General features: G+C 56.7%; 2 protein-coding genes across 3 annotated transcripts in view; both read left to right on the top strand.

The window, feature by feature from the left end:
- LOC110505940 (probable N-acetyltransferase camello) overlaps positions 1 to 27,666 on the top strand; it is a 669,337-nt gene that overhangs the window by 237,489 nt on the left and 404,182 nt on the right. The gene's annotated exons all lie outside the window — the stretch shown is intronic.
- The window catches only part of capn3a (calpain 3a, (p94)), a 73,923-nt gene that overhangs the window by 3,989 nt on the left and 42,268 nt on the right, over positions 1 to 27,666 (top strand). For both annotated transcript variants that reach the window (XM_036963109.1, XM_036963110.1), the window contains exons 2-4: positions 1,062 to 1,131; positions 11,652 to 11,770; positions 12,093 to 12,226. In XM_036963109.1, the coding sequence (XP_036819004.1) occupies positions 1,062 to 1,131; positions 11,652 to 11,770; positions 12,093 to 12,226 (323 nt within the window). The remainder of the gene's footprint in view (positions 1 to 1,061; positions 1,132 to 11,651; positions 11,771 to 12,092; positions 12,227 to 27,666) is intronic.

A 27,666-nucleotide genomic window follows, 5' to 3' on the forward strand; every position in this document is an offset into this window, starting at 1 on the left:
TGCAGTTGCAAACCGTAGTCTAGCTTTTTTATGGTGGTTTTGGAGCAGTGGCTCCTTCCTTGCTGAGCGGGCATTCAGGTTATGTCGATATAGGACTCGTTTTACTGTGGATATAAATAGTTTTGTACCTGTTTCCTCCAGCATCTTCACAAGGTCCTCTACTGCTGTTCTGGGATTGATTTGCACTTTTCGCACCAAAGTACGTTCATCTCTAGGAGACGGAACGCTTCTCCTTCCTGATCGGTATGATGGCTGCGTGGTCCCATGATGTTTATACTTGTGTACTATTGTTTGTAAAGATGAACGTGGTACCTTTAGGCGTTTGGAAATTACACCCAAGGATGAACCAGACCTGTGGAGATCTACAATTGTTTTTCTGGGGTCTTGGCTGATTTCTTTTGATTTTCCCATTTTGTCAAGCAAAGAGGCACTGAGTTTGAAGGTAGGCCTTGAAATATATCCACAGGTACACCTCCAATTGACTCAAATGATGTCAATTAGCCTATCAGAAACATCATTTTCTGGAATTTTCCAGGCTGTTTAAAGGCACAGTCAACTTAGTGTATGTAAACTTCTGACCCACTGGAATTGTGATACAGCTAATTATAAGTGAAATAATCTGTCTGTAAACAATTGTTGGAAAAATTACTTGTGTCATGCACAAAGTAGATGTCCTAACCGACTTGCCAAAACTATAGTTTGTTAAACAAAAATTTTGTGGAGTGGTTGAATAATGAGTTTTAATGACTCCAACCTAAGTATATGTAAACTTCTGACTTCAACTGTATCCTCCCAGTCAGCTAATCCACATGTCTGTCTGTTTCTGTGTGTCTTCAATATATATCCCCCTAGTCAGCTAATCCACATGTCTGTCTGTTTCTGTGTGTCTTCAATATATATCCCCCTGGTCAGCTAATCCACATGTCTGTCTGTTTCTGTGTGTCTTCAATATATATCCTTCCAGTCAGCTAATCCACATGTCTATCTGTTTCTGTGTGTCTTCAATATATATCCCCCTAGTCAGCTAATCCACATGTCTATCTGTTTCTGTGTGTCTTCAGGAGATCTGTGAGAACCCTCAGTTCATTGTGGGCGGAGCCAGCAGGACAGACATTTGCCAGGGAGACCTTGGTAAATAATAACTACACTCCACTACAACACTACATAACACTGACCCCAACACTACATAACACTGACCCCAACACTATACTGACTTCAACACAACACTACACTGACCCCAACACTTCACTACACTGACCCCAACACAACACAACACCTCCCTGACCCCAACACTACACTGACCCCAACACTACACTGACCCCAACACTACACTGGCCTCAATACTACACTGACCCCGACACTACACTACACTGACCCCAACACAACACTACACTGCCCCAACACTACACTGACCCGAACACAACACTGACCCCAATACTACACTGACCCCAACACAACACCTCCCTGACCCCAACACTACACTGACCCCAACACTACACTGACCCCAACACTACACTGACCTCAATACTACACTGACCCCGACACTACACTACACTGACCCCAACACAACACTACACTGCCCCAACACTACACTGACCCCAACACAACACTGACCCCAATACTACACTGACCCCAACACAACACCTCCCTGACCCCAACACTACACTGACCCCAACACTACACTGACCCCAACACAACACTGACCCCAATACTACACTGACCCCAACACAACACCTCCCTGACCCCAACACTACACTGACCCCAACACAACACTGACCCCAATACTACACTGACCCCAACACAACACCTCCCTGACCCCAACACTACACTGACCCCAACACTACACTGACCCCAACACTACACTGACCTCAATACTACACTGACCCCGACACTACACTACACTGACCCCAACAATACACTGACCCCAACACTACACTACACTGACCCCAACACTGACCCCAATACTACACTACATTGACCCCAACACTACACTGACCCCAACACTACACTACACTGACCCCAACACTACATAACACTGACCCCAATACTACACTTACACTACCACAACATTACACTGACCCCAATACTACATAACACTGACCCCAACACTACACTACAATGACCCCAATACTACACTGACCCCAACACTACATAACACTGACCCAATACTACACTGACCCCAACACTACATAACATTGACCCAACACTACACTACACTGACCCCAACACTACACTACACTGACCCGAATACTACACTGACCCCAACACTACACTACACTGACCCCAACACAACACTACACTGACCCCAACACTACACTACACTGACCCCAACACTACACTACACTGACCCCAACACAACACTACACTGACCCCAACACTACACTACACTGACCCCAACACAACACTACACTGACCCCAACACTACACTACACTGACCCCAACACTACACTACACTGACCCCAACACAACACTACACTGACCCCAACACTACACTACACTGACCCCAACACAACACAACACTGGCCCCAACACAACACTACACTGACCCCAACACAACACTACACTGCCCCAACACTACACTGACCCCAACACTACACTGACCCCAACACTACATAACATTGACCCAACACTACACTACACTGACCCCAACACTACACTACACTGACCCGAACACTACACTGACACCAACACTACACTACACTGACCTCAATACTACACTTACCCCAACACTACAATGACCCCAACACTACACTACACTGACCCCAACACTACACTACACTGACCCCAACACTACACTACACTGACCCCAACACTACACTGACCCCAACACTACACTACACTGACCCCAACACTACACTACACTGACCCCAATACTACACTACACTGACCCCAACACAACATTACACTGACCCCAACATTACACTGACCCCAACATTACACTGACCCCAACACTACACTACACTGACCCCAACACAACACTAGACTCACCCCAACACTACACTACACTGACCCCAACACTACACTGACCCCAACACTACACTATACTGACTTCAACACAACACTACACTGTCCCCAATACTACACTACACTGACCCCAACACTACACTACACTGACCACAACACTACACTGACCCCAACACTACACTGACCCCAATACTACACTGACCCCAACCCAACACTACAATGACCAACACTACACTGACCCCAACACTACACTGACCCCAACACTACACTACACTGACCCCAACACTACACTACACTGACCCCAACACTACACTGACCCCAACACTACATTATACTGACCCCAACACTACACTACACTGACCCCAACACTACACTACACTGACCCCAACACTACACAACACTGACCCCAACACTACACTGACCCCAACACCACACTGACCCCAACACTACACTGACCCCAACACAACACTACACTGACCCCAACAATACACTGACCCCAACACTACACTGACCCCAACACAACACTACACTGACCCCAACACTACACGACACTGGCCCCAACACTTTACTGACCCCAACACTACACTGACCCCAACACATCACTACACTGACCCCAACACATCACTACACTGACCCCAACACATCACTACACTGACCCGAACACATCACTACACTGACCCCAACACATCACTACACTGACCCCAACACATCACTACACTGACCCGAACACATCACTACACTGACCCCAACACATCACTACACTGACCCGAACACATCACTACACTGACCCGAACACATCACTACACTGACCCCAACACATCACTACACTGACCCCAACACATCACTACACTGACCCCAACACATCACTATACTGACCCCAACACATCACTACACTGACCCGAACACATCACTACACTGACCCCAACACATCACTACACTGACCCGAACACATCACTACACTGACCCCAACACATCACTACACTGACCCGAACACATCACTACACTGACCCCAACACATCACTACACTGACCCCAACACATCACTACACTGACCCGAACACATCACTACACTGACCCCAACACATCACTACACTGACCCCAACACATCACTACACTGACCCCAACACATCACTACACTGACCCCAACACATCACTACACTGACCCCAACACATCACTACACTGACCCCAACACATCACTACACTGACCCCAACACATCACTACACTGACCCCAACACATCACTACACTGACCCGAACACATCACTACACTGACCCGAACACATCACTACACTGACCCGAACACATCACTACACTGACCCCAACACATCACTACACTGACCCCAACACATCACTACACTGACCCCAACACATCACTACACTGACCCCAACACATCACTACACTGACCCGAACACATCACTACACTGACCCCAACACTACACTACACTGACCCCAACACAACACTACACTGACCCCAACACTACACTACACTGACCCCAACACAACACTACACTGACCCCAACACTACACTACACTGACCCCAACACTACACTACACTGACCCCAACACAACACTACACTGACCCCAACACTACACTACACTGACCCCAACACAACACAACACTGACCCCAACACAACACTACACTGACCCCAACACAACACTACACTGCCCCAACACTACACTGACCCCAACACTACACTGACCCCAACACTACATAACATTGACCCAACACTACACTACACTGACCCCAACACTACACTACACTGACCCGAACACTACACTGACACCAACACTACACTACACTGACCTCAATACTACACTTACCCCAACACTACAATGACCCCAACACTACACTACACTGACCCCAACACTACACTACACTGACCCCAACACTACACTACACTGACCCCAACACTACACTGACCCCAACACTACACTACACTGACCCCAACACTACACTACACTGACCCCAATACTACACTACACTGACCCCAACACAACATTACACTGACCCCAACATTACACTGACCCCAACATTACACTGACCCCAACACTACACTACACTGACCCCAACACAACACTAGACTCACCCCAACACTACACTACACTGACCCCAACACTACACTGACCCCAACACTACACTATACTGACTTCAACACAACACTACACTGTCCCCAATACTACACTACACTGACCCCAACACTACACTACACTGACCACAACACTACACTGACCCCAACACTACACTGACCCCAATACTACACTGACCCCAACCCAACACTACAATGACCAACACTACACTGACCCCAACACTACACTGACCCCAACACTACACTACACTGACCCCAACACTACACTACACTGACCCCAACACTACACTGACCCCAACACTACATTATACTGACCCCAACACTACACTACACTGACCCCAACACTACACTACACTGACCCCAACACTACACAACACTGACCCCAACACTACACTGACCCCAACACCACACTGACCCCAACACTACACTGACCCCAACACAACACTACACTGACCCCAACAATACACTGACCCCAACACTACACTGACCCCAACACAACACTACACTGACCCCAACACTACACGACACTGGCCCCAACACTTTACTGACCCCAACACTACACTGACCCCAACACATCACTACACTGACCCCAACACATCACTACACTGACCCCAACACATCACTACACTGACCCCAACACATCACTACACTGACCCCAACACATCACTACACTGACCCCAACACATCACTACACTGACCCGAACACATCACTACACTGACCCCAACACATCACTACACTGACCCGAACACATCACTACACTGACCCGAACACATCACTACACTGACCCCAACACATCACTACACTGACCCCAACACATCACTACACTGACCCCAACACATCACTATACTGACCCCAACACATCACTACACTGACCCGAACTCATCACTACACTGACCCCAACACATCACTACACTGACCCGAACACATCACTACACTGACCCCAACACATCACTACACTGACCCGAACACATCACTACACTGACCCCAACACATCACTACACTGACCCCAACACATCACTACACTGACCCGAACACATCACTACACTGACCCCAACACATCACTACACTGACCCCAACACATCACTACACTGACCCCAACACATCACTACACTGACCCCAACACATCACTACACTGACCCCAACACATCACTACACTGACCCCAACACATCACTACACTGACCCCAACACATCACTACACTGACCCCAACACATCACTACACTGACCCCAACACATCACTACACTGACCCCAACACATCACTACACTGACCCCAACACATCACTACACTGACCCGAACACATCACTACACTGACCCGAACACATCACTACACTGACCCGAACACATCACTACACTGACCCCAACACATCACTACACTGACCCCAACACATCACTACACTGACCCGAACACATCACTACACTGACCCCAACACATCACTACACTGACCCCAACACATCACTACACTGACCCCAACACATCACTACACTGACCCGAACACATCACTACACTGACCCGAACACATCACTACACTGACCCCAACACATCACTACACTGACCCGAACACATCACTACACTGACCCGAACACATCACTACACTGACCCCAACACATCACTACACTGACCCCAACACAACACTACACTGACCCGAACACATCACTACACTGACCCGAACACATCACTACACTGACCCGAACACATCACTACACTGACCCCAACACATCACTACACTGACCCGAACACATCACTACACTGACCCCAACACAACACTACACTGACCCGAACACATCACTACACTGACCCGAACACATCACTACACTGACCCGAACACATCACTACACTGACCCCAACACATCACTACACTGACCCCAACACATCACTACACTGACCCCAACACATCACTACACTGACCCGAACACATCACTACACTGACCCCAACACATCACTACACTGACCCCAACACATCACTACACTGACCCCAACACATCACTACACTGACCCCAACACATCACTACACTGACCCGAACACATCACTACACTGACCCCAACACATCACTACACTGACCCGAACACGATTGTCTCTTCTCTTGCTAGTTTGCTGTTAACTTTGGACAGTTGAGTTGAGTATTTTGAATATTTGTGGGGGACTTGTCCCCCTTATCCTCTGTTGTTGCTACGCCTGTGGATGCTTATGGTGAGGAGAGGTCAGGTGTGAGATGTATTGACTGGTACTGAGGAGAGGTCAGGTGTGAGATGTATTGACTGGTACTGAGGAGAGGTCAGGTGTGAGATGTATTGACTAGTACTGAGGAGAGGTCAGGTGTGTGATGTATTGACTGGTACTGAGGAGAGGTCAGGTGTGTGATGTATTGACTGGTACTGAGGAGAGGTCAGGTGTGTGATGTATTGACTGGTACTGAGGAGAGGTCAGGTGTGTGATGTATTGACTGGTACTGAGGAGAGGTCAGGTGTGTGATGTATTGAGGAGAGGTCAGGTGTGTTATGTATTGACTGGTCCCACTATAGCCCTGGTAACATGTCCCATTATAGGCCCGGTAACCTGTCCCATTATAGCCCTGGTAACCTGTCCCATTATAGCCCTGGTAACCTGTCCCATTATAGCCCTGGTAACCTGTCCCACTATAGCCCTGGTAACCTGTCCCATTATAGCCCTGGCAACCTGTCCCATTATAGGCCCGGTAACCTGTCCCATTATAGCCCTGGTAACCTGTCCCACTATAGCCCTGGTAACCTGTCCCATTATAGCCCTGGCAACCTGTCCCATTATAGCCCTGGTAACCTGTCCCATTATAGCCCAGGTAACCTGTCCCATTATAGCCCTGGCAACCCGTCCCATTATAGCCCTGGTAACCTGTCCCACTATAGCCTGGGTAACCTGTCCCATTATAGCCCTGGTAACCCATCCCATTATAGCCCTGGGAACCTGTCTCATTATAGCCCTGGTAACCTGTCCCTTCAAGGGAGAAAACATCTAATCTCTCCCCCTGCGAGCCTCATAACCGGCCTCTCCACCTCTCTACCAGTGGCCTCTCCACCTCTCTACCAGGGAACTCTCCACCTCTCTACCAGGGGCCTCTCCACCTCTCTACCAGGGGCCTCTCCACCTCTCTACCAGGGGCCTCTCCACCTCTCTACCAGGGGCCTCTCCACCTCTCTACCAGGGGCCTCTCCACCTCTCTACCAGGGGCCTCTCCACCTCTCTACCAGGGGCCTCTCCACCTCTCTACCAGGGGCCTCTCCACCTCTCTACCAGGGGCCTCTCCACCTCTCTACCAGGGGCCTCTCCACCTCTCTACCAGGGGCCTCTCCACCTCTCTACCAGGGGCCTCTCCACCTCTCTACCAGGGGCCTCTCCACCTCTCTACCAGGGGCCTCTCCACCTCTCTACCAGGGGCCTCTCCACCTCTCTACCAGGGGCCTCTCCACCTCTCTACCAGGGGCCTCTCCACCTCTCTACCAGGGGCCTCTCCACCTCTCTACCAGGGAACTCTCCACCTCTCTACCAGGGGCCTCTCCACCTCTCTACCAGGGGCCTCTCCACCTCTCTACCAGGGGCCTCTCCACCTCTCTACCAGGGGCCTCTCCACCTCTCTACCAGGGGCCTCTCCACCTCTCTACCAGGGGCCTCTCCACCTCTCTACCAGGGGCCTCTCCACCTCTCTACCAGGGGCCTATCCACCTCTCTACCAGGGGCCTCTCCACCTCTCTACCAGGGGCCTCTCCACCTCTCTACCAGGGGCCTCTCCACCTCTCTACCAGGGGCCTCTCCACCTCTCTACCAGGGGCCTCTCCACCTCTCTACCAGGGGCCTCTCCACCTCTCTACCAGGGGCCTCTCCACCTCTCTACCAGTGGCCTCTCCACCTCTCTACCAGTGGCCTCTCCACCTCTCTACCAGGGGCCTATCCACCTCTCTACCAGGGGCCTCTCCACCTCTCTACCAGGGGCCTCTCCACCTCTCTACCAGGGAACTCTCCACCTCTCTACCAGGGGCCTCTCCACCTCTCTACCAGGGGCCTCTCCACCTCTCTACCAGGGGCCTCTCCACCTCTCTACCAGGGGCCTCTCCACCTCTCTACCAGGGGCCTCTCCACCTCTCTACCAGGGGCCTCTCCACCTCTCTACCAGGGGCCTCTCCACCTCTCTACCAGGGGCCTATCCACCTCTCTACCAGGGGCCTCTCCACCTCTCTACCAGGGGCCTCTCCACCTCTCTACCAGGGGCCTCTCCACCTCTCTACCAGGGGCCTCTCCACCTCTTTACCAGGGGCCTCTCCACCTCTCTACCAGGGGCCTCTCCACCTCTCTACCAGGGGCCTCTCCACCTCTCTACCAGGGGCCTCTCCACCTCTCTACCAGGGGCCTCTCCACCTCTCTACCAGGGGCCTCTCCACCTCTCTACCAGGGGCCTCTCCACCTCTCTACCAGGGGCCTCTCCACCTCTCTACCAGGGGCCTCTCCACCTCTCTACCAGGGGCCTCTCCACCTCTCTACCAGGGGCCTCTCCACCTCTCTACCAGGGGCCTCTCCACCTCTCTACCAGGGGCCTCTCCACCTCTCTACCAGGGGCCTCTCCACCTCTCTACCAGGGGCCTCTCCACCTCTCTACCAGGGGCCTCTCTATATTGTACTGGCTCTATGGAAGAGATTCCAGCTAGCAGCACTTCTCATTGTTGAGCTGTCCGTCCATCCTGGGGAACAAAGATCCATGCAGGCTGGGACCAAAATAGTCTAAATGCTCAAAACTGACATTGTTCAACAGTTAACTTCCCTGACTGGGCACATCCTCCACACCGGGGTGGAGGGACAGCCAGCAAACACTGAGGGACAGCCAGCAAACACTGAGGGACAACCAGAAAACACTGAGGGACAGCCAGAAAACACTGAGGGACAACCAGCAAACACTGAGGGACAACCAGAAAACACTGAGGGACAACCAGCAAACACTGAGGGACAACCAGCAAACACTGAGGGACAACCAGCAAACACTGAGGGACAACCAGAAAACACTGAGGGACAACCAGCAATCACTGAGGGACAACCAGCAAACACTGAGGGACAACCAGAAAACACTGAGGGACAACCAGAAATCACTGAGGGACAACCAGCAAACACTGAGGGACAACCAGCAAACACTGAGGGACAACCAGAAAACACTGAGGGACAACCAGCAATCACTGAGGGACAACCAGCAAACACTGAGGGACAACCAGAAAACACTGAGGGACAACCAGAAAACACTGAGGGACAACCAGAAATCACTGAGGGACAACCAGAAAACACTGAGGGACAACCAGAAAACACTGAGGGACAACCAGAAAACACTGAGGGACAACCAGCAAACACTGAGGGACAACCAGCAAACACTGAGGGACAACCAGAAAACACTGAGGGACAACCAGAAAACACTGAGGGACAACCAGAAAACACTGAGGGACAACCAGCAAACACTGAGGGACAACCAGAAAACACTGAGGGACAACCAGAAAACACTGAGGGACAACCAGAAAACACTGAGGGACAACCAGCAAACACTGAGGGACAACCAGAAAACACTGAGGGACAACCAGCAAACACTGAGGGACAACCAGAAAACACTGAGGGACAACCAGCAAACACTGAGGGACAACCAGCAAACACTGAGGGACAACCAGAAAACACTGAGGGACAACCAGAAAACACTGAGGGACAACCAGCAAACACTGAGGGACAACCAGCAAACACTGAGGGACAACCAGCAAACACTGAGGTCAGGAAGGAGACTTTTTCTCAACAACACAAAGATATCAGAGGAAATATTGCATTAATATTATTCAGATATCAAGTCACATCTGGAGACAACCAATGGGATGATGGCCACTGACAACCAATGGGATTTTGGCCACTGACAACCAATAGGATGATGGCCACTGACAACCAATGGGATGATGGCCACTGACAACCAATGGGATTTTGGCCACTGACAACCAATGAGATGATGGCCACTGACAACCAATGGGATTTTGGCCACTGACAACCAATGGGATGATGATGGCCACTGACAACCAATGGGATGAGGGCCACTGACAACCAATGGGATGATGATGGCAACTGACAACCAATGGGATGATGGCCACTGACAACCAATGGGATGATGATGGCAACTGACAACCAATGGGATGATGGCCACTGACAACCAATGGGATGATGGCCACTACTCAATAGTCAAACAATAAGGGGAAAAAATGACAGCTCTCGTCCATTAACTCCAATCAATTGTAATGGCTTCAGAGAACAATGATTTTACATGTTGTGTACATTTTACAAGAATCATTGACTGTGTTCATTGTGTGTAAGTGTGTGATGATGATGATGATGTGTGTGTGTGTGTGTGTGTGTGTGTGTGACTGCTGGCTGAAAATATTGTATCAGTATTTTTAGATTCACATCACAGTGTTGTTGTTATACAAATAAACAACTATGTTATTGGTGTGTGTCTCACTGCGTGTTTCCAAAGGTGACTGCTGGCTGCTGGCTGCTATAGCCTGTCTGACTGGGTGTTCCTAGGTGTGTGTCTGTTGGTAACTAACTGTGTGTTTCCTAGGTGACTGCTGGCTGCTGGCTGCTATAGCCTGTCTGACTCTGAATGAGAAGCTTCTCTACCGGGTCGTTCCTCAGGATCAGAGCTACTCCGAGGGATATGGAGGAATCTTTCACTTCCAGGTCAGAAACTCACCAATCAAAACAACCCTCATTATTAGATAACTAGAAACAATAACACATTTTACGTAGACTGTCTATTTCCATGGTGTATTGTAATCAGGGAAGGGCTCGATTCCATTTCAAGTCAGTGAGTTCAGGAAGTACACTGACATATCAAACTGAAATTGAATTTCCTCAAAAGTGGGATAGGCATTCCTGGGTGTGCTTGACTGAAATGAACTGAAATCAACCCCCCAGACCCTGATTGCAATACATTATCAACTCCTGTCAAATGTCTTCAACCGTGTCTTTTCCTGCATGGCACATCTTTTCCTCCACCAAGTTCTGGCGCTATGGCGACTGGGTTGACGTTGTCATTGACGACCGCATCCCCACCTTCAACAACCAGCTGGTGTTCACCAAGTCTGCTGAGAGGAACGAGTTCTGGAGCGCCCTGCTGGAGAAGGCCTACGCCAAGTATGTACCCCTAGCTCTATGCCAAATACGACCCCTAACTCTATGCCAAGTACGTACCCCTAACTCTATGCCAAGTATGTACCCCTAACTCTATGCCAAGTACGACCCCTAACTCTATGCCAAGTACGCCCCCCTAACTCTATGCCAAATACGTACCCCTAACTCTATACCAAATACGTACCCCTAACTCTATGCCAAGTACGACCCCCTAACTCTATGCCAAGTACGACCCCTAACTCTATGCCAAGTACGACCCCTAACTCTATGCCAAGTACGACCCCTAACTCTATGCCAAGTACGACCCCCTAACTCTATGCCAAGTACGACCCCTAACTCTATGCCAAGTACGACCCCTAACTCTATGCCAAATACGACCCCTAACTCTATGCCAAGTATGTACCCCTAACTCTATGCCAAATACGACCCCTAACTCTATGCCAAGTATGTACCCCTAACTCTATGCCAAATACGACCCCTAACTCTATGCCAAGTATGTACCCCTAACTCTATGCCAAGTATGTACCCCTAACTCTATGCCAAGTACGTACCCCTATTCCTTCGCCAAGTCTAGATGAATAAGGGAAATGAAATCTATATACTGTAGAAGTCTATACGCTAGATATAGACTACTTTCTTCACTGCCTCAGCATGACACCTTCTGCATTACTCTGATTCTAGCCACCTCAACCTGCCTCTCTCCCACAAGACACTTCCAATCCCCAGCAACATGGGCACCCCTACAGTTGACTCACACAACTTTATCCACAGAAACGGCACAATCCTCTATCCCATGACCTCCTGCACACTTCCCACATCTTGGAATCTCCCTTCTACACACGGCTGCAACATGACCGTAAAGGTTGCGCCTGAAACTCTCACTCTCCCATCCCCCCTCCTCCCCAGGCTTCACGGATCCTACGAGGCCCTGAAGGGCGGTAACACCATGACCCTAACCCTCACTCTCCCATCCCCCCTCCTCCCCAGGCTTCACGGTTCCTACGAGGCCCTTAAGGGCGGTAACACCACGACCCTAACCCTCACTCTCCCATCCCCCTCCTCCCCAGGCAGAAGGGCGGTAACACCACGACCCTAACCCTCACTCTCCCATCCCCCCTCCCCAGGCTTCACAGTTCCTACGAGGCCCTGAAGGGCGGTAACACCACGACCCTAACCCTCACTCTCCCATCACCCCTCCCCAGGCTTCACGGTTCCTACGAGGCCCTGAAGGGCGGTAACACCACGACCCTAACCCTCACTCTCCCATCCCCCCTCCTCCCCAGGCTTCACGGTTCCTACGAGGCCCTGAAGGGCGGTAAACCACGACCCTAACCCTCACTCTCCCATCCCCCTCCTCCCCAGGCAGAAGGGCGGTAACACCACGACCCTAACCCTCACTCTCCCATCCCCCCTCCTCCCCAGGCTTCACGGTTCCTACGAGGCCCTGAAGGGCGGTAACACCACGACCCTAACCCTCACTCTCCCAACCCCACTCCTCCCCAGGCTTCACGGTTCCTACGAGAACCCGAAGGGCGGTAACACCACGACCCTAACCCTCACTCTCCCATCCCCCTTCCCCAGGCTGAAGGGCGGTAGCACCATGACCCTAACCCTCAATCTCCCATCCTCCCCTCCTCCCCAGGCTTCACGGTTCCTACGAAGCTCTGAAGGGCGGTAACACCATGACCCTAACCCTCACTCTCCCATCCCCCCTCCTCCCCAGGCTTCACGGTTCCTACGAGGCCCTGAAGGGCGGTAACACCACGACCTTAACCCTCACTCTCCCATCCCCCTCCTCCCCAGACTGAAGGGCGGTAACACCACGACCCTAACCCTCACTCTCCCATCCCCCTCCCCAGGCTTCACGGATCCTACGAGGCCCTGAAGGGCGGTAACACCACGACCCTAACCCTCACTCTCCCATCCCCCCTCCTCCCCAGGCTTCAAGGTTCCTACGAGGCCCTGAAGGGCGATAACACCACGACCCTATCCCTCACTCTCCCAACCCCCCTCCTCCCCAGGCTTCACGGTTCCTACGAGGCCCTGAAGGGAAGTAACACCACGACCCTAACCCTCACTCTCCCACCCCCCCTCCCCAGGCTTTACAGTTCCTACGAGGCCCTGAAGGGCGGTAACACCACGACCCTAACCCTCACTCTCCCATCCCCCCTCCTCCCCAGGCTTCACGGTTCCTACGAGGCCCTGAAGGGCGGTAACACCACGACCCTAACCCTCACTCTCCCATCCCCCCTCCTCCCCAGGCTTCACGGTTCCTATGAGGCCCTGAAGGGCGGTAACACCACGACCCTAACCCTCACTCTCCCATCCCCCCTCCCCAGGCTTCACGGTTCCTATGAGGCCCTGAAGGGCAGTAACACCACGACCCTAACCCTCACTCTCCCACCCCCCCTCCCCAGGCTTCACAGTTCCTATGAGGCCCTGAAGGGCAGTAACACCACGACCCTAACCCTCACTCTCCCATCCCCCTCCTCCCCAGGCAGAAGGGCGGTAACACCACGACCCTAACCCTCACTCTCCCAACCCCCCTCCTCCCCAGGCTTCACGGTTCCTACGAGGCCCCGAAGGGCAGTAACACCACGACCCTAACCCTCACTCTCCCATCCCCCTTCCCCAGGCTGAAGGGCGGTAGCACCATGACCCTAACCCTCACTCTCCCATCCCCCCCTCCTCCCCAGGCTTCACGGTTCCTACGAAGCTCTGAAGGGCGGTAACACCATGACCCTAACCCTCACTCTCCCATCCCCCCTCCTCCCCAGACTGAAGGGCGGTAACACCACGACCCTAACCCTCACTCTCCCATCCCCCCTCCTCCCCAGGCTTCACGGTTCCTACGAGGCCCTGAAGGGCGGTAACACCACGACCCTAACCCTCACTCTCCCATCCCCCCTCCTCCCCAGGCTTCACGGTTCCTATGAGGCCCTGAAGGGCGGTAACACCACGACCCTAACCCTCACTCTCCCATCCCCCCTCCCCAGGCTTCATGGTTCCTATGAGGCCCTGAAGGGCAGTAACACCACGACCCTAACCCTCACTCTCCCACCCCCCCTCCCCAGGCTTCACAGTTCCTATGAGGCCCTGAAGGGCAGTAACACCACGACCCTAACCCTCACTCTCCCATCCCCCCTCCTCCCCAGGCTTCACTGTTCCTACGAGGCCCTGAAGGGCAGTAACACCACGACCCTAACCCTCCCTCTCCCATCCCCCCTCCCCCTCCCCAGGCTTCACGGTTCCTACGAGGCCCTGAAGGGCGGTAACACCACGACCCTAACCCTCACTCTCTCATCCCCCCTCCCCAGGCTTCACGGTTCCTACGAGGCCCTGAAGGGCGGTAACACCATGACCCTAACCCTCACTCTCCTATCCCCCCTCCCCAGGCTTCAAGGTTCCTACGAGGCCCTGAAGGGCGGTAACACCATGACCCTAACCCTCACCCTCCCATCCCCCCTCCCCAGGCTTCACGGTTCCTACGAGGCCCTGAAGGGTGGTAACACCATGACCCTAACCCTCACTCTCCCATCCCCCCTCCTCCCCAGACTGAAGGGCGGTAACACCACGACCCTAACCCTCACTCTCCCATCCCCCCTCCTCCCCAGGCTTCACGGTTCCTACGAGGCCCTGAAGGGCGGTAACACCACGACCCTAACCCTCACTCTCCCATCCCCCCTCCTCCCCAGGCTTCACGGTTCCTATGAGGCCCTGAAGGGCGGTAACACCACGACCCTAACCCTCACTCTCCCATCCCCCCTCCCCAGGCTTCATGGTTCCTATGAGGCCCTGAAGGGCAGTAACACCACGACCCTAACCCTCACTCTCCCACCCCCCCTCCCCAGGCTTCACAGTTCCTATGAGGCCCTGAAGGGCAGTAACACCACGACCCTAACCCTCACTCTCCCATCCCCCCTCCTCCCCAGGCTTCACGGTTCCTACGAGGCCCTGAAGGGCAGTAACACCACGACCCTAACCCTCCCTCTCCCTCTCCCATCCCCCCTCCCCCTCCCCAGGCTTCACGGTTCCTACGAGGCCCTGAAGGGCGGTAACACCACGACCCTAACCCTCACTCTCTCATCCCCCCTCCCCAGGCTTCACGGTTCCTACGAGGCCCTGAAGGGCGGTAACACCATGACCCTAACCCTCACTCTCCTATCCCCCCTCCCCAGGCTTCAAGGTTCCTACGAGGCCCTGAAGGGCGGTAACACCATGACCCTAACCCTCACCCTCCCATCCCCCCTCCCCAGGCTTCACGGTTCCTACGAGGCCCTGAAGGGTGGTAACACCATGACCCTAACCCTCACTCTCCCATCCCCCCTCCCCAGGCTGAATGGCGGTAACACCATGACCCTAACCCTCACTCTCCCATCCCCCCTCCTCCCCAGGCTTCACGGATCCTACGAGGCCCTGAAGGGCGGTAACACCATGACCCTAACCCTCACTCTCCCATCCCCCCTCCTCCCCAGGCTTCACGGTTCCTACGAGGCCCTTAAGGGCGGTAACACCACGACCCTAACCCTCACTCTCCCATCCACCTCCTCCCCAGGCAGAAGGGCGGTAACACCACGACCCTAACCCTCACTCTCCCATCCCCCCTCCCCAGGCTTCACGGTTCCTACGAGGCCCTGAAGGGCGGTAACACCACGACCCTAACCCTCACTCTCCCATCACCCCTCCCCAGGCTTCACGGTTCCTACGAGGCCCTGAAGGGCGGTAACACCACGACGCTAACCCTCACTCTCCCATCCCCCCTCCTCCCCAGGCTTCACGGTTCCTACGAGGCCCTGAAGGGCGGTAACACCACGACCCTAACCCTCACTCTCCCATCCCCCTCCTCCCCAGGCAGAAGGGCGGTAACACCACGACCCTAACCCTCACTCTCCCATCCCCCCTCCTCCCCAGGCTTCACGGTTCCTACGAGGCCCTGAAGGGCGGTAACACCACGACCCTAACCCTCACTCTCCCATCCCCCCTCCCCAGAATTCATGGTTCCTATGAGGCCCTGAAGGGCAGTAACACCACGACCCTAACCCTCACTCTCCCACCCCCCCTCCCCAGGCTTCACAGTTCCTATGAGGCCCTGAAGGGCAGTAACACCACGACCCTAACCCTCACTCTCCCATCCCCCCTCCTCCCCAGGCTTCACGGTTCCTACGAGGCCCTGAAGGGCAGTAACACCACGACCCTAACCCTCCCTCTCCCTCTCCCATCCCCCCTCCCCCTCCCCAGGCTTCACGGTTCCTACGAGGCCCTGAAGGGCGGTAACACCACGACCCTAACCCTCACTCTCTCATCCCCCCTCCCCAGGCTTCACGGTTCCTACGAGGCCCTGAAGGGCGGTAACACCATGACCCTAACCCTCACCCTCCCATCCCCTCCTCCCCAGGCTTCACGGTTCCTACGAGGCCCTGAAGGGTGGTAACACCATGACCCTAACCCTCACTCTCCCATCCCCCCTCCCCAGGCTGAATGGCGGTAACACCATGACCCTAACCCTCACTCTCCCATCCCCCCTCCTCCCCAGGCTTCACGGATCCTACGAGGCCCTGAAGGGCGGTAACACCATGACCCTAACCCTCACTCTCCCATCCCCCCTCCTCCCCAGGCTTCACGGTTCCTACGAGGCCCTTAAGGGCGGTAACACCACGACCCTAACCCTCACTCTCCCATCCACCTCCTCCCCAGGCAGAAGGGCGGTAACACCACGACCCTAACCCTCACTCTCCCATCCCCCCTCCCCAGGCTTCACGGTTCCTACGAGGCCCTGAAGGGCGGTAACACCACGACCCTAACACTCACTCTCCCATCACCCCTCCCCAGGCTTCACGGTTCCTACGAGGCCCTGAAGGGCGGTAACACCACGACCCTAACCCTCACTCTCCCATCCCCCCTCCTCCCCAGGCTTCACGGTTCCTACGAGGCCCTGAAGGGCGGTAACACCACGACCCAAACCCTCACTCTCCCATCCCCCTCCTCCCCAGGCAGAAGGGCGGTAACACCACGACCCTAACCCTCACTCTCCCATCCCCCCTCCTCCCCAGGCTTCACGGTTCCTACAAGGCCCTGAAGGGCGGTAACACCACGACCCTAACCCTCACTCTCCCAACCACCCTCCTCCCCAGGCTTCACGGTTCCTACGAGGCCCCGAAGGGCGGTAACACCACGCCCCTTACCCTCACTCTCCCGTCCCCCTTCCCCAGGATGAAGGGCGGTAGCACCATGACCCTAACCCTCACTCTCCCATCCCCCCCTCCTCCCCAGGCTTCACGGTTCCTACGAAGCTCTGAAGGGCGGTAACACCATGACCGTAACCCTCACTCTCCCATCCCCCCTCCTCCCCAGGCTTCACGGTTCCTACGAGGCCCTGAAGGGCGGTAACACCACGACCTTAACCCTCACTCTCCCATCCCCCTCCTCCCCAGACTGAAGGGCGGTAACACCACGACCCTAATCCTCACTCTCCCATCCCCCCTCCCCAGGCTTCACGAATCCTACGAGGCCCTGAAGGGCGGTAACACCACGACCCTAACCCTCACTCTCCCATCCCCCCTCCTCCCAAGGCTTCAAGGTTCCTACGAGGCCCTGAAGGGCGATAACACCACGACCCTATCCCTCACTCTCCCAACCCCCCTCCTCCCCAGGCTTCACGGTTCCTACGAGGCCCTGAAGGGCAGTAACACCACGACCCTAACCCTCACTCTCCCACCCCCCCTCCCCAGGCTTCACAGTTCCTACGAGGCCCTGAAGGGCGGTAACACCACGACCCTAACCCTCACTCTCCTATCCCCCCTCCTCTCCAGGCTTCACGGTTCCTACGAGGCCCTGAAGGGCGGTAACACCACGACCCTAACCCTCACTCTCCCATCCCCCCTCCTCCCCAGGCTTCACGGTTCCTATGAGGCCCTGAAGGGCGGTAACACCACGACCCTAACCCTCACTATCCCATCCCCCCTCCCCAGGCTTCATGGTTCCTATGAGGCCCTGAAGGGCAGTAACACCACAACCCTAACCCTCACTCTCCCACCCCCCCTCCCCAGGCTTCACAGTTCCTATGAGGCCCTGAAGGGCATTAACACCACGACCCTAACCCTCACTCTCCCATCCCCCCTCCTCCCCAGTCTTCACGGTTCCTACGAGGCCCTGAAGGGCAGTAACACCACGACCCTAACCCTCCCTCTCCCATCCCCCCTCCCCCTCCCCAGGCTTCACTGTTCCTACGAGGCCCTGAAGGGCGATAACACCATGACCCTATCCCTCACTCTCCCAACCCCCCTCCTCCCCAGGCTTCACGGTTCCTACGAGGCCCTGAAGGGCAGTAACACCACGACCCTAACCTTCACTCTCCCACCCCCCCTCCCCAGGCTTCACAGTTCCTACGAGGCCCTGAAGGGCGGTAACACCACGACCATAACCCTCACTCTCCCATCCCCCCTCCTCCCCAGGCTTCACGGTTCCTACGAGGCCCTGAAGGGCGTTAACACCACTACCCTAACCCTCACTCTCCCATCCCTCCTCCTCCCCAGGCTTCACGGTTCCTACGAGGCCCTGAAGGGCGGTAACACCACGACCCTAACACTCACTCTCCCGTCCCCCTCCTCCCCAGGCAGAAGGGCGGTAACACCACGACCCTAACCCTCACTCTCCCATCCCCCCTCCTCCCCAGGCTTCACGGTTCCTACGAGGCCCTGAAGGGCGGTAACACCATGACCCTAACCCTCACTCTCCCAACCCCCCTCCTCCCCAGGCTTCACGGTTCCTACGAGGCCCCGAAGGGCGGTAACACCACAACCCTAACCCTCACTCTCCCATCCCCCTTCCCCAGGCTGAAGGGCGGTAGCACCATGACCCTAACCCTCACTCTCCCATCCCCCCCTCCTCCCCAGGCTTCACGGTTCCTACGAAGCTCTGAAGGGCGGTAACACCATGACCCTAACCCTCACTCTCCCATCCCCCCTCCTCCCCAGGCTTCACGGTTCCTTCGAGGCCCTGAAGGGCGGTAACACCACGACCTTAACCCTCACTCTCCCATCCCCCTCCTCCCCAGGCTGAAGGGCGGTAACACCACGACCCTAACCCTCACTCTCCCATCCCCCTCCCCAGGCTTCACGGATCCTACGAGGCCCTGAAGGGCGGTAACACCACGACCCTTTCCCTCAATCTCCCATCCCCCCTCCTCCCAAGGCTTCACGGTTCCTACGAGGCCCTGAAGGGCAGTAACACCACGACCCTAACCTTCACTCTCCCACCCCCCCTCCCCAGGCTTCACAGTTCCTACGAGGCCCTGAAGGGCGGTAACACCACGACCCTAACCCTCACTCTCCCATCCCCCCTCCTCCCCAGGCTTCACGGTTCCTACGAGGCCCTGAAGGGCGGTAACACCACGACCCTAACCCTCACTCTCCCATCCCCCCTCCTCCACAGGCTTCAAAGTTCCTACGAGGCCCTGAAGGGCGGTAACACCACGACCCTAACCCTCACTCTCCCATCCCCCCTCCTCCCCAGGCTTCACGGTTCCTACGAGGCCCTGAAGGGTGGTAACACCATGACCCTAACCCTCACTCTCCCAACCCCCCTCCTCCCCAGGCTTCACGGTTCCTACGAGGCCCTGAAGGGCAGTAACACCACGACCCTAACCTTCACTCTCCCACCCCCCCTCCCCAGGCTTCACAGTTCCTACGAGGCCCTGAAGGGCGGTAACACCACGACCCTAACCCTCACTCTCCCATCCCCCCTCCTCCCCAGGCTTCACGGTTCCTACGAGGCCCTGAAGGGCGGTAACACCACGACCCTAACCCTCACTCTCCCATCCCTCCTCCTCCCCAGGCTTCACGGTTCCTACGAGGCCCTGAAGGGCGGTAACACCACGACCCTAACACTCACTCTCCCGTCCCCCTCCTCCCCAGGCAGAAGGGCGGTAACACCACGACCCTAACCCTCACTCTCCCATCCCCCCTCCTCCCCAGGCTTCACGGTTCCTACGAGGCCCTGAAGGGCGGTAACACCATGACCCTAACCCTCACTCTCCCAACCCCCCTCCTCCCCAGGCTTCACGGTTCCTACGAGGCCCCGAAGGGCGGTAATACCACAACCCTAACCCTCACTCTCCCATCCCCCTTCCCCAGGCTGAAGGGCGGTAGCACCATGACCCTAACCCTCACTCTCCCATCCCCCCCTCCTCCCCAGGCTTCACGGTTCCTACGAAGCTCTGAAGGGCGGTAACACCATGACCCTAACCCTCACTCTCCCATCCCCCCTCCTCCCCAGGCTTCACGGTTCCTTCGAGGCCCTGAAGGGCGGTAACACCACGACCTTAACCCTCACTCTCCCATCCCCCTCCTCCCCAGGCTGAAGGGCGGTAACACCACGACCCTAACCCTCACTCTCCCATCCCCCTCCCCAGGCTTCACGGATCCTACGAGGCCCTGAAGGGCGGTAACACCACGACCCTTTCCCTCAATCTCCCATCCCCCCTCCTCCCAAGGCTTCACGGTTCCTACGAGGCCCTGAAGGGCAGTAACACCACGACCCTAACCTTCACTCTCCCACCCCCCCTCCCCAGGCTTCACAGTTCCTACGAGGCCCTGAAGGGCGGTAACACCACGACCCTAACCCTCACTCTCCCATCCCCCCTCCTCCCCAGGCTTCACGGTTCCTATGAGGCCTTGAAGGGCGGTAACACCACGACCCTAACCCTCACTCTCCCATCCCCCCTCCTCCCCAGGCTTCACGGTTCCTACGAGGCCCTGAAGGGCGGTAACACCACGACCCTAACCCTCACTCTCCCATCCCCCCTCCTCCACAGGCTTCACGGTTCCTACGAGGCCCTGAAGGGCGGTAACACCACGACCCTAACCCTCACTCTCCCATCCCCCCTCCTCCCCAGGCTTCACGGTTCCTACGAGGCCCTGAAGGGTGGTAACACCATGACCCTAACCCTCACTCTCCCATCCCCCCTCCCCAGGCTGAAGGGCGGTAACACCATGACCCTAACCCTCACTCTCCCATCCCCCCTCCTCCCCAGGCTTCACGGTTCCTACGAGGCCCTGAAGGGCGGTAACACCACAACCCTAACCCTCACTCTCCCATCCCTCCTCCTCCCCAGGCTTCACGGTTCCTACGAGGCCCTGAAGGGCGGTAACACCACGACCCTAACCCTCACTCTCCCGTCCCCCTCCTCCCCAGGCAGAAGGGCGGTAACACCACGACCCTAACCCTCACTCTCCCATCCCCCCACCTCCCCAGGCTTCACGGTTCCTACGAGGCCCTGAAGGGCGGTAACACCATGACCCTAACCCTCACTCTCCCATCCCCCCTCCTCCCCAGGCTTCACGGTTCCTACGAGGCCCTGAAGGGCGGTAACACCATGACCATAACCCTCACTCTCCCATCCCTCCTCCTCCCCAGGCTTCACGGTTCCTACGAGGCCCTGAAGGGCGGTAACACCACGACCCTAACACTCACTCTCCCGTCCCCCTCCTCCCCAGGCAGAAGGGCGGTAACACCACGACCCTAACCCTCACTCTCCCATCCCCCCTCCTCCCCAGGCTTCACGGTTCCTACGAGGCCCTGAAGGGCGGTAACACCATGACCCTAACCCTCACTCTCCCAACCCCCCTCCTCCCCAGGCTTCACGGTTCCTACGAGGCCCCGAAGGGCGGTAACACCACAACCCTAACCCTCACTCTCCCATCCCCCTTCCCCAGGCTGAAGGGCGGTAGCACCATGACCCTAACCCTCACTCTCCCATCCCCCCCTCCTCCCCAGGCTTCACGGTTCCTACGAAGCTCTGAAGGGCGGTAACACCATGACCCTAACCCTCACTCTCCCATCCCCCCTCCTCCCCAGGCTTCACGGTTCCTTCGAGGCCCTGAAGGGCGGTAACACCACGACCTTAACCCTCACTCTCCCATCCCCCTCCTCCCCAGGCTGAAGGGCGGTAACACCACGACCCTAACCCTCACTCTCCCATCCCCCTCCCCAGGCTTCACGGATCCTACGAGGCCCTGAAGGGCGGTAACACCACGACCCTTTCCCTCAATCTCCCATCCCCCCTCCTCCCAAGGCTTCACGGTTCCTACGAGGCCCTGAAGGGCAGTAACACCACGACCCTAACCTTCACTCTCCCACCCCCCCTCCCCAGGCTTCACAGTTCCTACGAGGCCCTGAAGGGCGGTAACACCACGACCCTAACCCTCACTCTCCCATCCCCCCTCCTCCCCAGGCTTCACGGTTCCTATGAGGCCTTGAAGGGCGGTAACACCACGACCCTAACCCTCACTCTCCCATCCCCCCTCCTCCCCAGGCTTCACGGTTCCTACGAGGCCCTGAAGGGCGGTAACACCACGACCCTAACCCTCACTCTCCCATCCCCCCTCCTCCACAGGCTTCACGGTTCCTACGAGGCCCTGAAGGGCGGTAACACCACGACCCTAACCCTCACTCTCCCATCCCCCCTCCTCCCCAGGCTTCACGGTTCCTACGAGGCCCTGAAGGGTGGTAACACCATGACCCTAACCCTCACTCTCCCATCCCCCCTCCCCAGGCTGAAGGGCGGTAACACCATGACCCTAACCCTCACTCTCCCATCCCCCCTCCTCCCCAGGCTTCACGGTTCCTACGAGGCCCTGAAGGGCGGTAACACCACAACCCTAACCCTCACTCTCCCATCCCTCCTCCTCCCCAGGCTTCACGGTTCCTACGAGGCCCTGAAGGGCGGTAACACCACGACCCTAACCCTCACTCTCCCGTCCCCCTCCTCCCCAGGCAGAAGGGCGGTAACACCACGACCCTAACCCTCACTCTCCCATCCCCCCTCCTCCCCAGGCTTCACGGTTCCTACGAGGCCCTGAAGGGCGGTAACACCATGACCCTAACCCTCACTCTCCCATCCCCCCTCCTCCCCAGGCTTCACGGTTCCTACGAGGCCCTGAAGGGCGGTAACACCATGACCATAACCCTCACTCTCCCAACCCCCCTCCTCCCCAGGCTTCACGGTTCCTACGAGGCCCCGAAGGGCGGTAACACCATGACCCTAACCCTCACTCTCCCAACCCCCCTCCTCCCCAGGCTTCACGGTTCCTACGAGGCCCCGAAGGGCGGTAACACCACAACCCTAACCCTCACTCTCCCATCCCCCTTCCCCAGGCTGAAGGGCGGTAGCACCATGACCCTAACCCTCACTCTCCCATCCCCCCCTCCTCCCCAGGCTTCACGGTTCCTACGAAGCTCTGAAGGGCGGTAACACCATGACCCTAACCCTCACTCTCCCATCCCCCCTCCTCCCCAGGCTTCACGGTTCCTTCGAGGCCCTGAAGGGCGGTAACACCACGACCTTAACCCTCACTCTCCCATCCCCCTCCTCCCCAGGCTGAAGGGCGGTAACACCACGACCCTAACCCTCACTCTCCCATCCCCCTCCCCAGGCTTCACGGATCCTACGAGGCCCTGAAGGGCGGTAACACCACGACCCTTTCCCTCAATCTCCCATCCCCCCTCCTCCCAAGGCTTCACGGTTCCTACGAGGCCCTGAAGGGCAGTAACACCACGACCCTAACCTTCACTCTCCCACCCCCCCTCCCCAGGCTTCACAGTTCCTACGAGGCCCTGAAGGGCGGTAACACCACGACCCTAACCCTCACTCTCCCATCCCCCCTCCTCCCCAGGCTTCACGGTTCCTATGAGGCCTTGAAGGGCGGTAACACCACGACCCTAACCCTCACTCTCCCATCCCCCCTCCTCCCCAGGCTTCACGGTTCCTACGAGGCCCTGAAGGGCGGTAACACCACGACCCTAACCCTCACTCTCCCATCCCCCCTCCTCCACAGGCTTCACGGTTCCTACGAGGCCCTGAAGGGCGGTAACACCACGACCCTAACCCTCACTCTCCCATCCCCCCTCCTCCCCAGGCTTCACGGTTCCTACGAGGCCCTGAAGGGTGGTAACACCATGACCCTAACCCTCACTCTCCCATCCCCCCTCCCCAGGCTGAAGGGCGGTAACACCATGACCCTAACCCTCACTCTCCCATCCCCCCTCCTCCCCAGGCTTCACGGTTCCTACGAGGCCCTGAAGGGCGGTAACACCACAACCCTAACCCTCACTCTCCCATCCCTCCTCCTCCCCAGGCTTCACGGTTCCTACGAGGCCCTGAAGGGCGGTAACACCTCGACCCTAACCCTCACTCTCCCGTCCCCCTCCTCCCCAGGCAGAAGGGCGGTAACACCACGACCCTAACCCTCACTCTCCCATCCCCCCTCCTCCCCAGGCTTCACGGTTCCTACGAGGCCCTGAAGGGCGGTAACACCATGACCCTAACCCTCACTCTCCCATCCCCCCTCCTCCCCAGGCTTCACGGTTCCTACGAGGCCCTGAAGGGCGGTAACACCATGACCATAACCCTCACTCTCCCAACCCCCCTCCTCCCCAGGCTTCACGGTTCCTACGAGGCCCCGAAGGGCGGTAACACCACGACCCTAACCCTCACTCTCCCATCCCCCTTCCCCAGGCTGAAGGGCGGTAGCACCATGACCCTAACCCTCACTCTCCCATCCCCCCCTCCTCCCCAGGCTTCACGGTTCCTACGAAGTTCTGAAGGGCGGTAACACCATGACCCTAACCCTCACTCTCCCATCCCCCCTCCTCCCCAGGCTTCACGGTTCCTACGAGGCCCTGAAGGGCGGTAACACCACGACCTTAACCCTCACTCTCCCATCCCCCTCCTCCCCAGGCTGAAGGGCGGTAAAACCACGACCCTAACCCTCACTCTCCCATCCCCCTCCCCAGGCTTCACGGATCCTACGAGGCCCTGAAGGGCGGTAACACCACGACCCTAACCCTCACTCTCCCATCCCCCCTCCTCCCCAGGCTTCAAGGTTCCTACGAGGCCCTGAAGGGCGATAACACCACGACCCTATCCCTCACTCTCCCAACCCCCCTCCTCCATAGGCTTCACGGTTCCTACGAGGCCCTGAAGGGCAGTAACACCACGACCCTAACCTTCACTCTCCCACCCCTCCTCCCCAGGCTTCACAGTTCCTACGAGGCCCTGAAGGGCGGTAACACCACAACCCTAACCCTCACTCTCCCATCCCCCCTCCTCCCCAGGCTTCACGGTTCCTACGAGGCCTTGAAGGGCGGTAACACCACGACCCTAACCCTCACTCTCCCATCCCCCCTCCTCCCCAGGCTTCACGGTTCCTACGAGGCCCTGAAGGGCGGTAACACCACGACCCTAACCCTCACTCTCCCATCCCCCCTCCTCCACAGGCTTCACGGTTCCTACGAGGCCCTGAAGGGCGGTAACACCACGACCCTAACCCTCACTCTCCCATCCCCCCTCCTCCCCAGGCTTCACGGTTCCTACGAGGCCCTGAAGGGTGGTAACACCATGACCCTAACCCTCACTCTCCCATCCCCCCTCCCCAGGCTGAAGGGCGGTAACACCATGACCCTAACCCTCACTCTCCCATCCCCCCTCCTCCCCAGGCTTCACGGATCCTACGAGGCCCTGAAGGGCGGTAACACCATGACCCTAACCCTCACTCTCCCATCCCCCCTCCTCCCCAGGCTTCACTGTTCCTACGAGGCCCTTAAGGGCGGTAACACCACGACCCTAACCCTCACTCTCCCATCCCCCTCCTCCCCAGGCAGAAGGGCGGTAACACCACGACCCTAACCCTCACTCTCCCATCCCCCCTCCTCCCCAGGCTTCACGGTTCCTACGAGGCCCTGAAGGGCGGTAACACCACGACCCTAACCCTCACTCTCCCATCCCCCCTCCTCCCCAGGCTTCACGGTTCCTACGAGGCCCTGAAGGGCGGTAACACCACGACACTAACCCTCACTCTCCCATCCTCCTCCTCCCCAGAAAGAAGGGCGGTAACACCACGACCCTAACCCTCACTCTCCCATCCCCCCTCCTCCCCAGGCTTCACGGTTCCTACGAGGCCCTGAAGGGCGGTAACACCATGACCCTAACCCTCACTCTCCCAACCCCCCTCCTCCCCAGGCTTCACGGTTCCTACGAGGCCCCGAAGGGCGGTAACACCACGACCCTAACCCTCACTCTCCCATCCCCCTTCCCCAGGATGAAGGGCGGTAGCACCATGACCCTAACCCTCACTCTCCCATCCCCCCTCCTCCCCAGGCTTCACGGTTCCTACGAAGCTCTGAAGGATGGTAACACCATGACCCTAACCCTCACTCTCCCATCCCCCCTTCTCCCCAGGCTTCACGGTTCCTACGAGGCCCCGAAGGGCGGTAACACCACGACCCTAACCCTCACTCTCCCATCCCCCTTCCCCAGGATGAAGGGCGGTAGCACCATGACCCTAACCCTCACTCTCCCATCCCCCCTCCTCCCCAGGCTTCACGGTTCCTACGAAGCTCTGAAGGATGGTAACACCACGACCTTAACCCTCACTCTCCCATCCCCC

This window comes from Oncorhynchus mykiss, chromosome 25, assembly GCF_013265735.2.
Source record: "Oncorhynchus mykiss isolate Arlee chromosome 25, USDA_OmykA_1.1, whole genome shotgun sequence".
Lineage (NCBI taxonomy): Eukaryota > Metazoa > Chordata > Actinopteri > Salmoniformes > Salmonidae > Oncorhynchus > Oncorhynchus mykiss.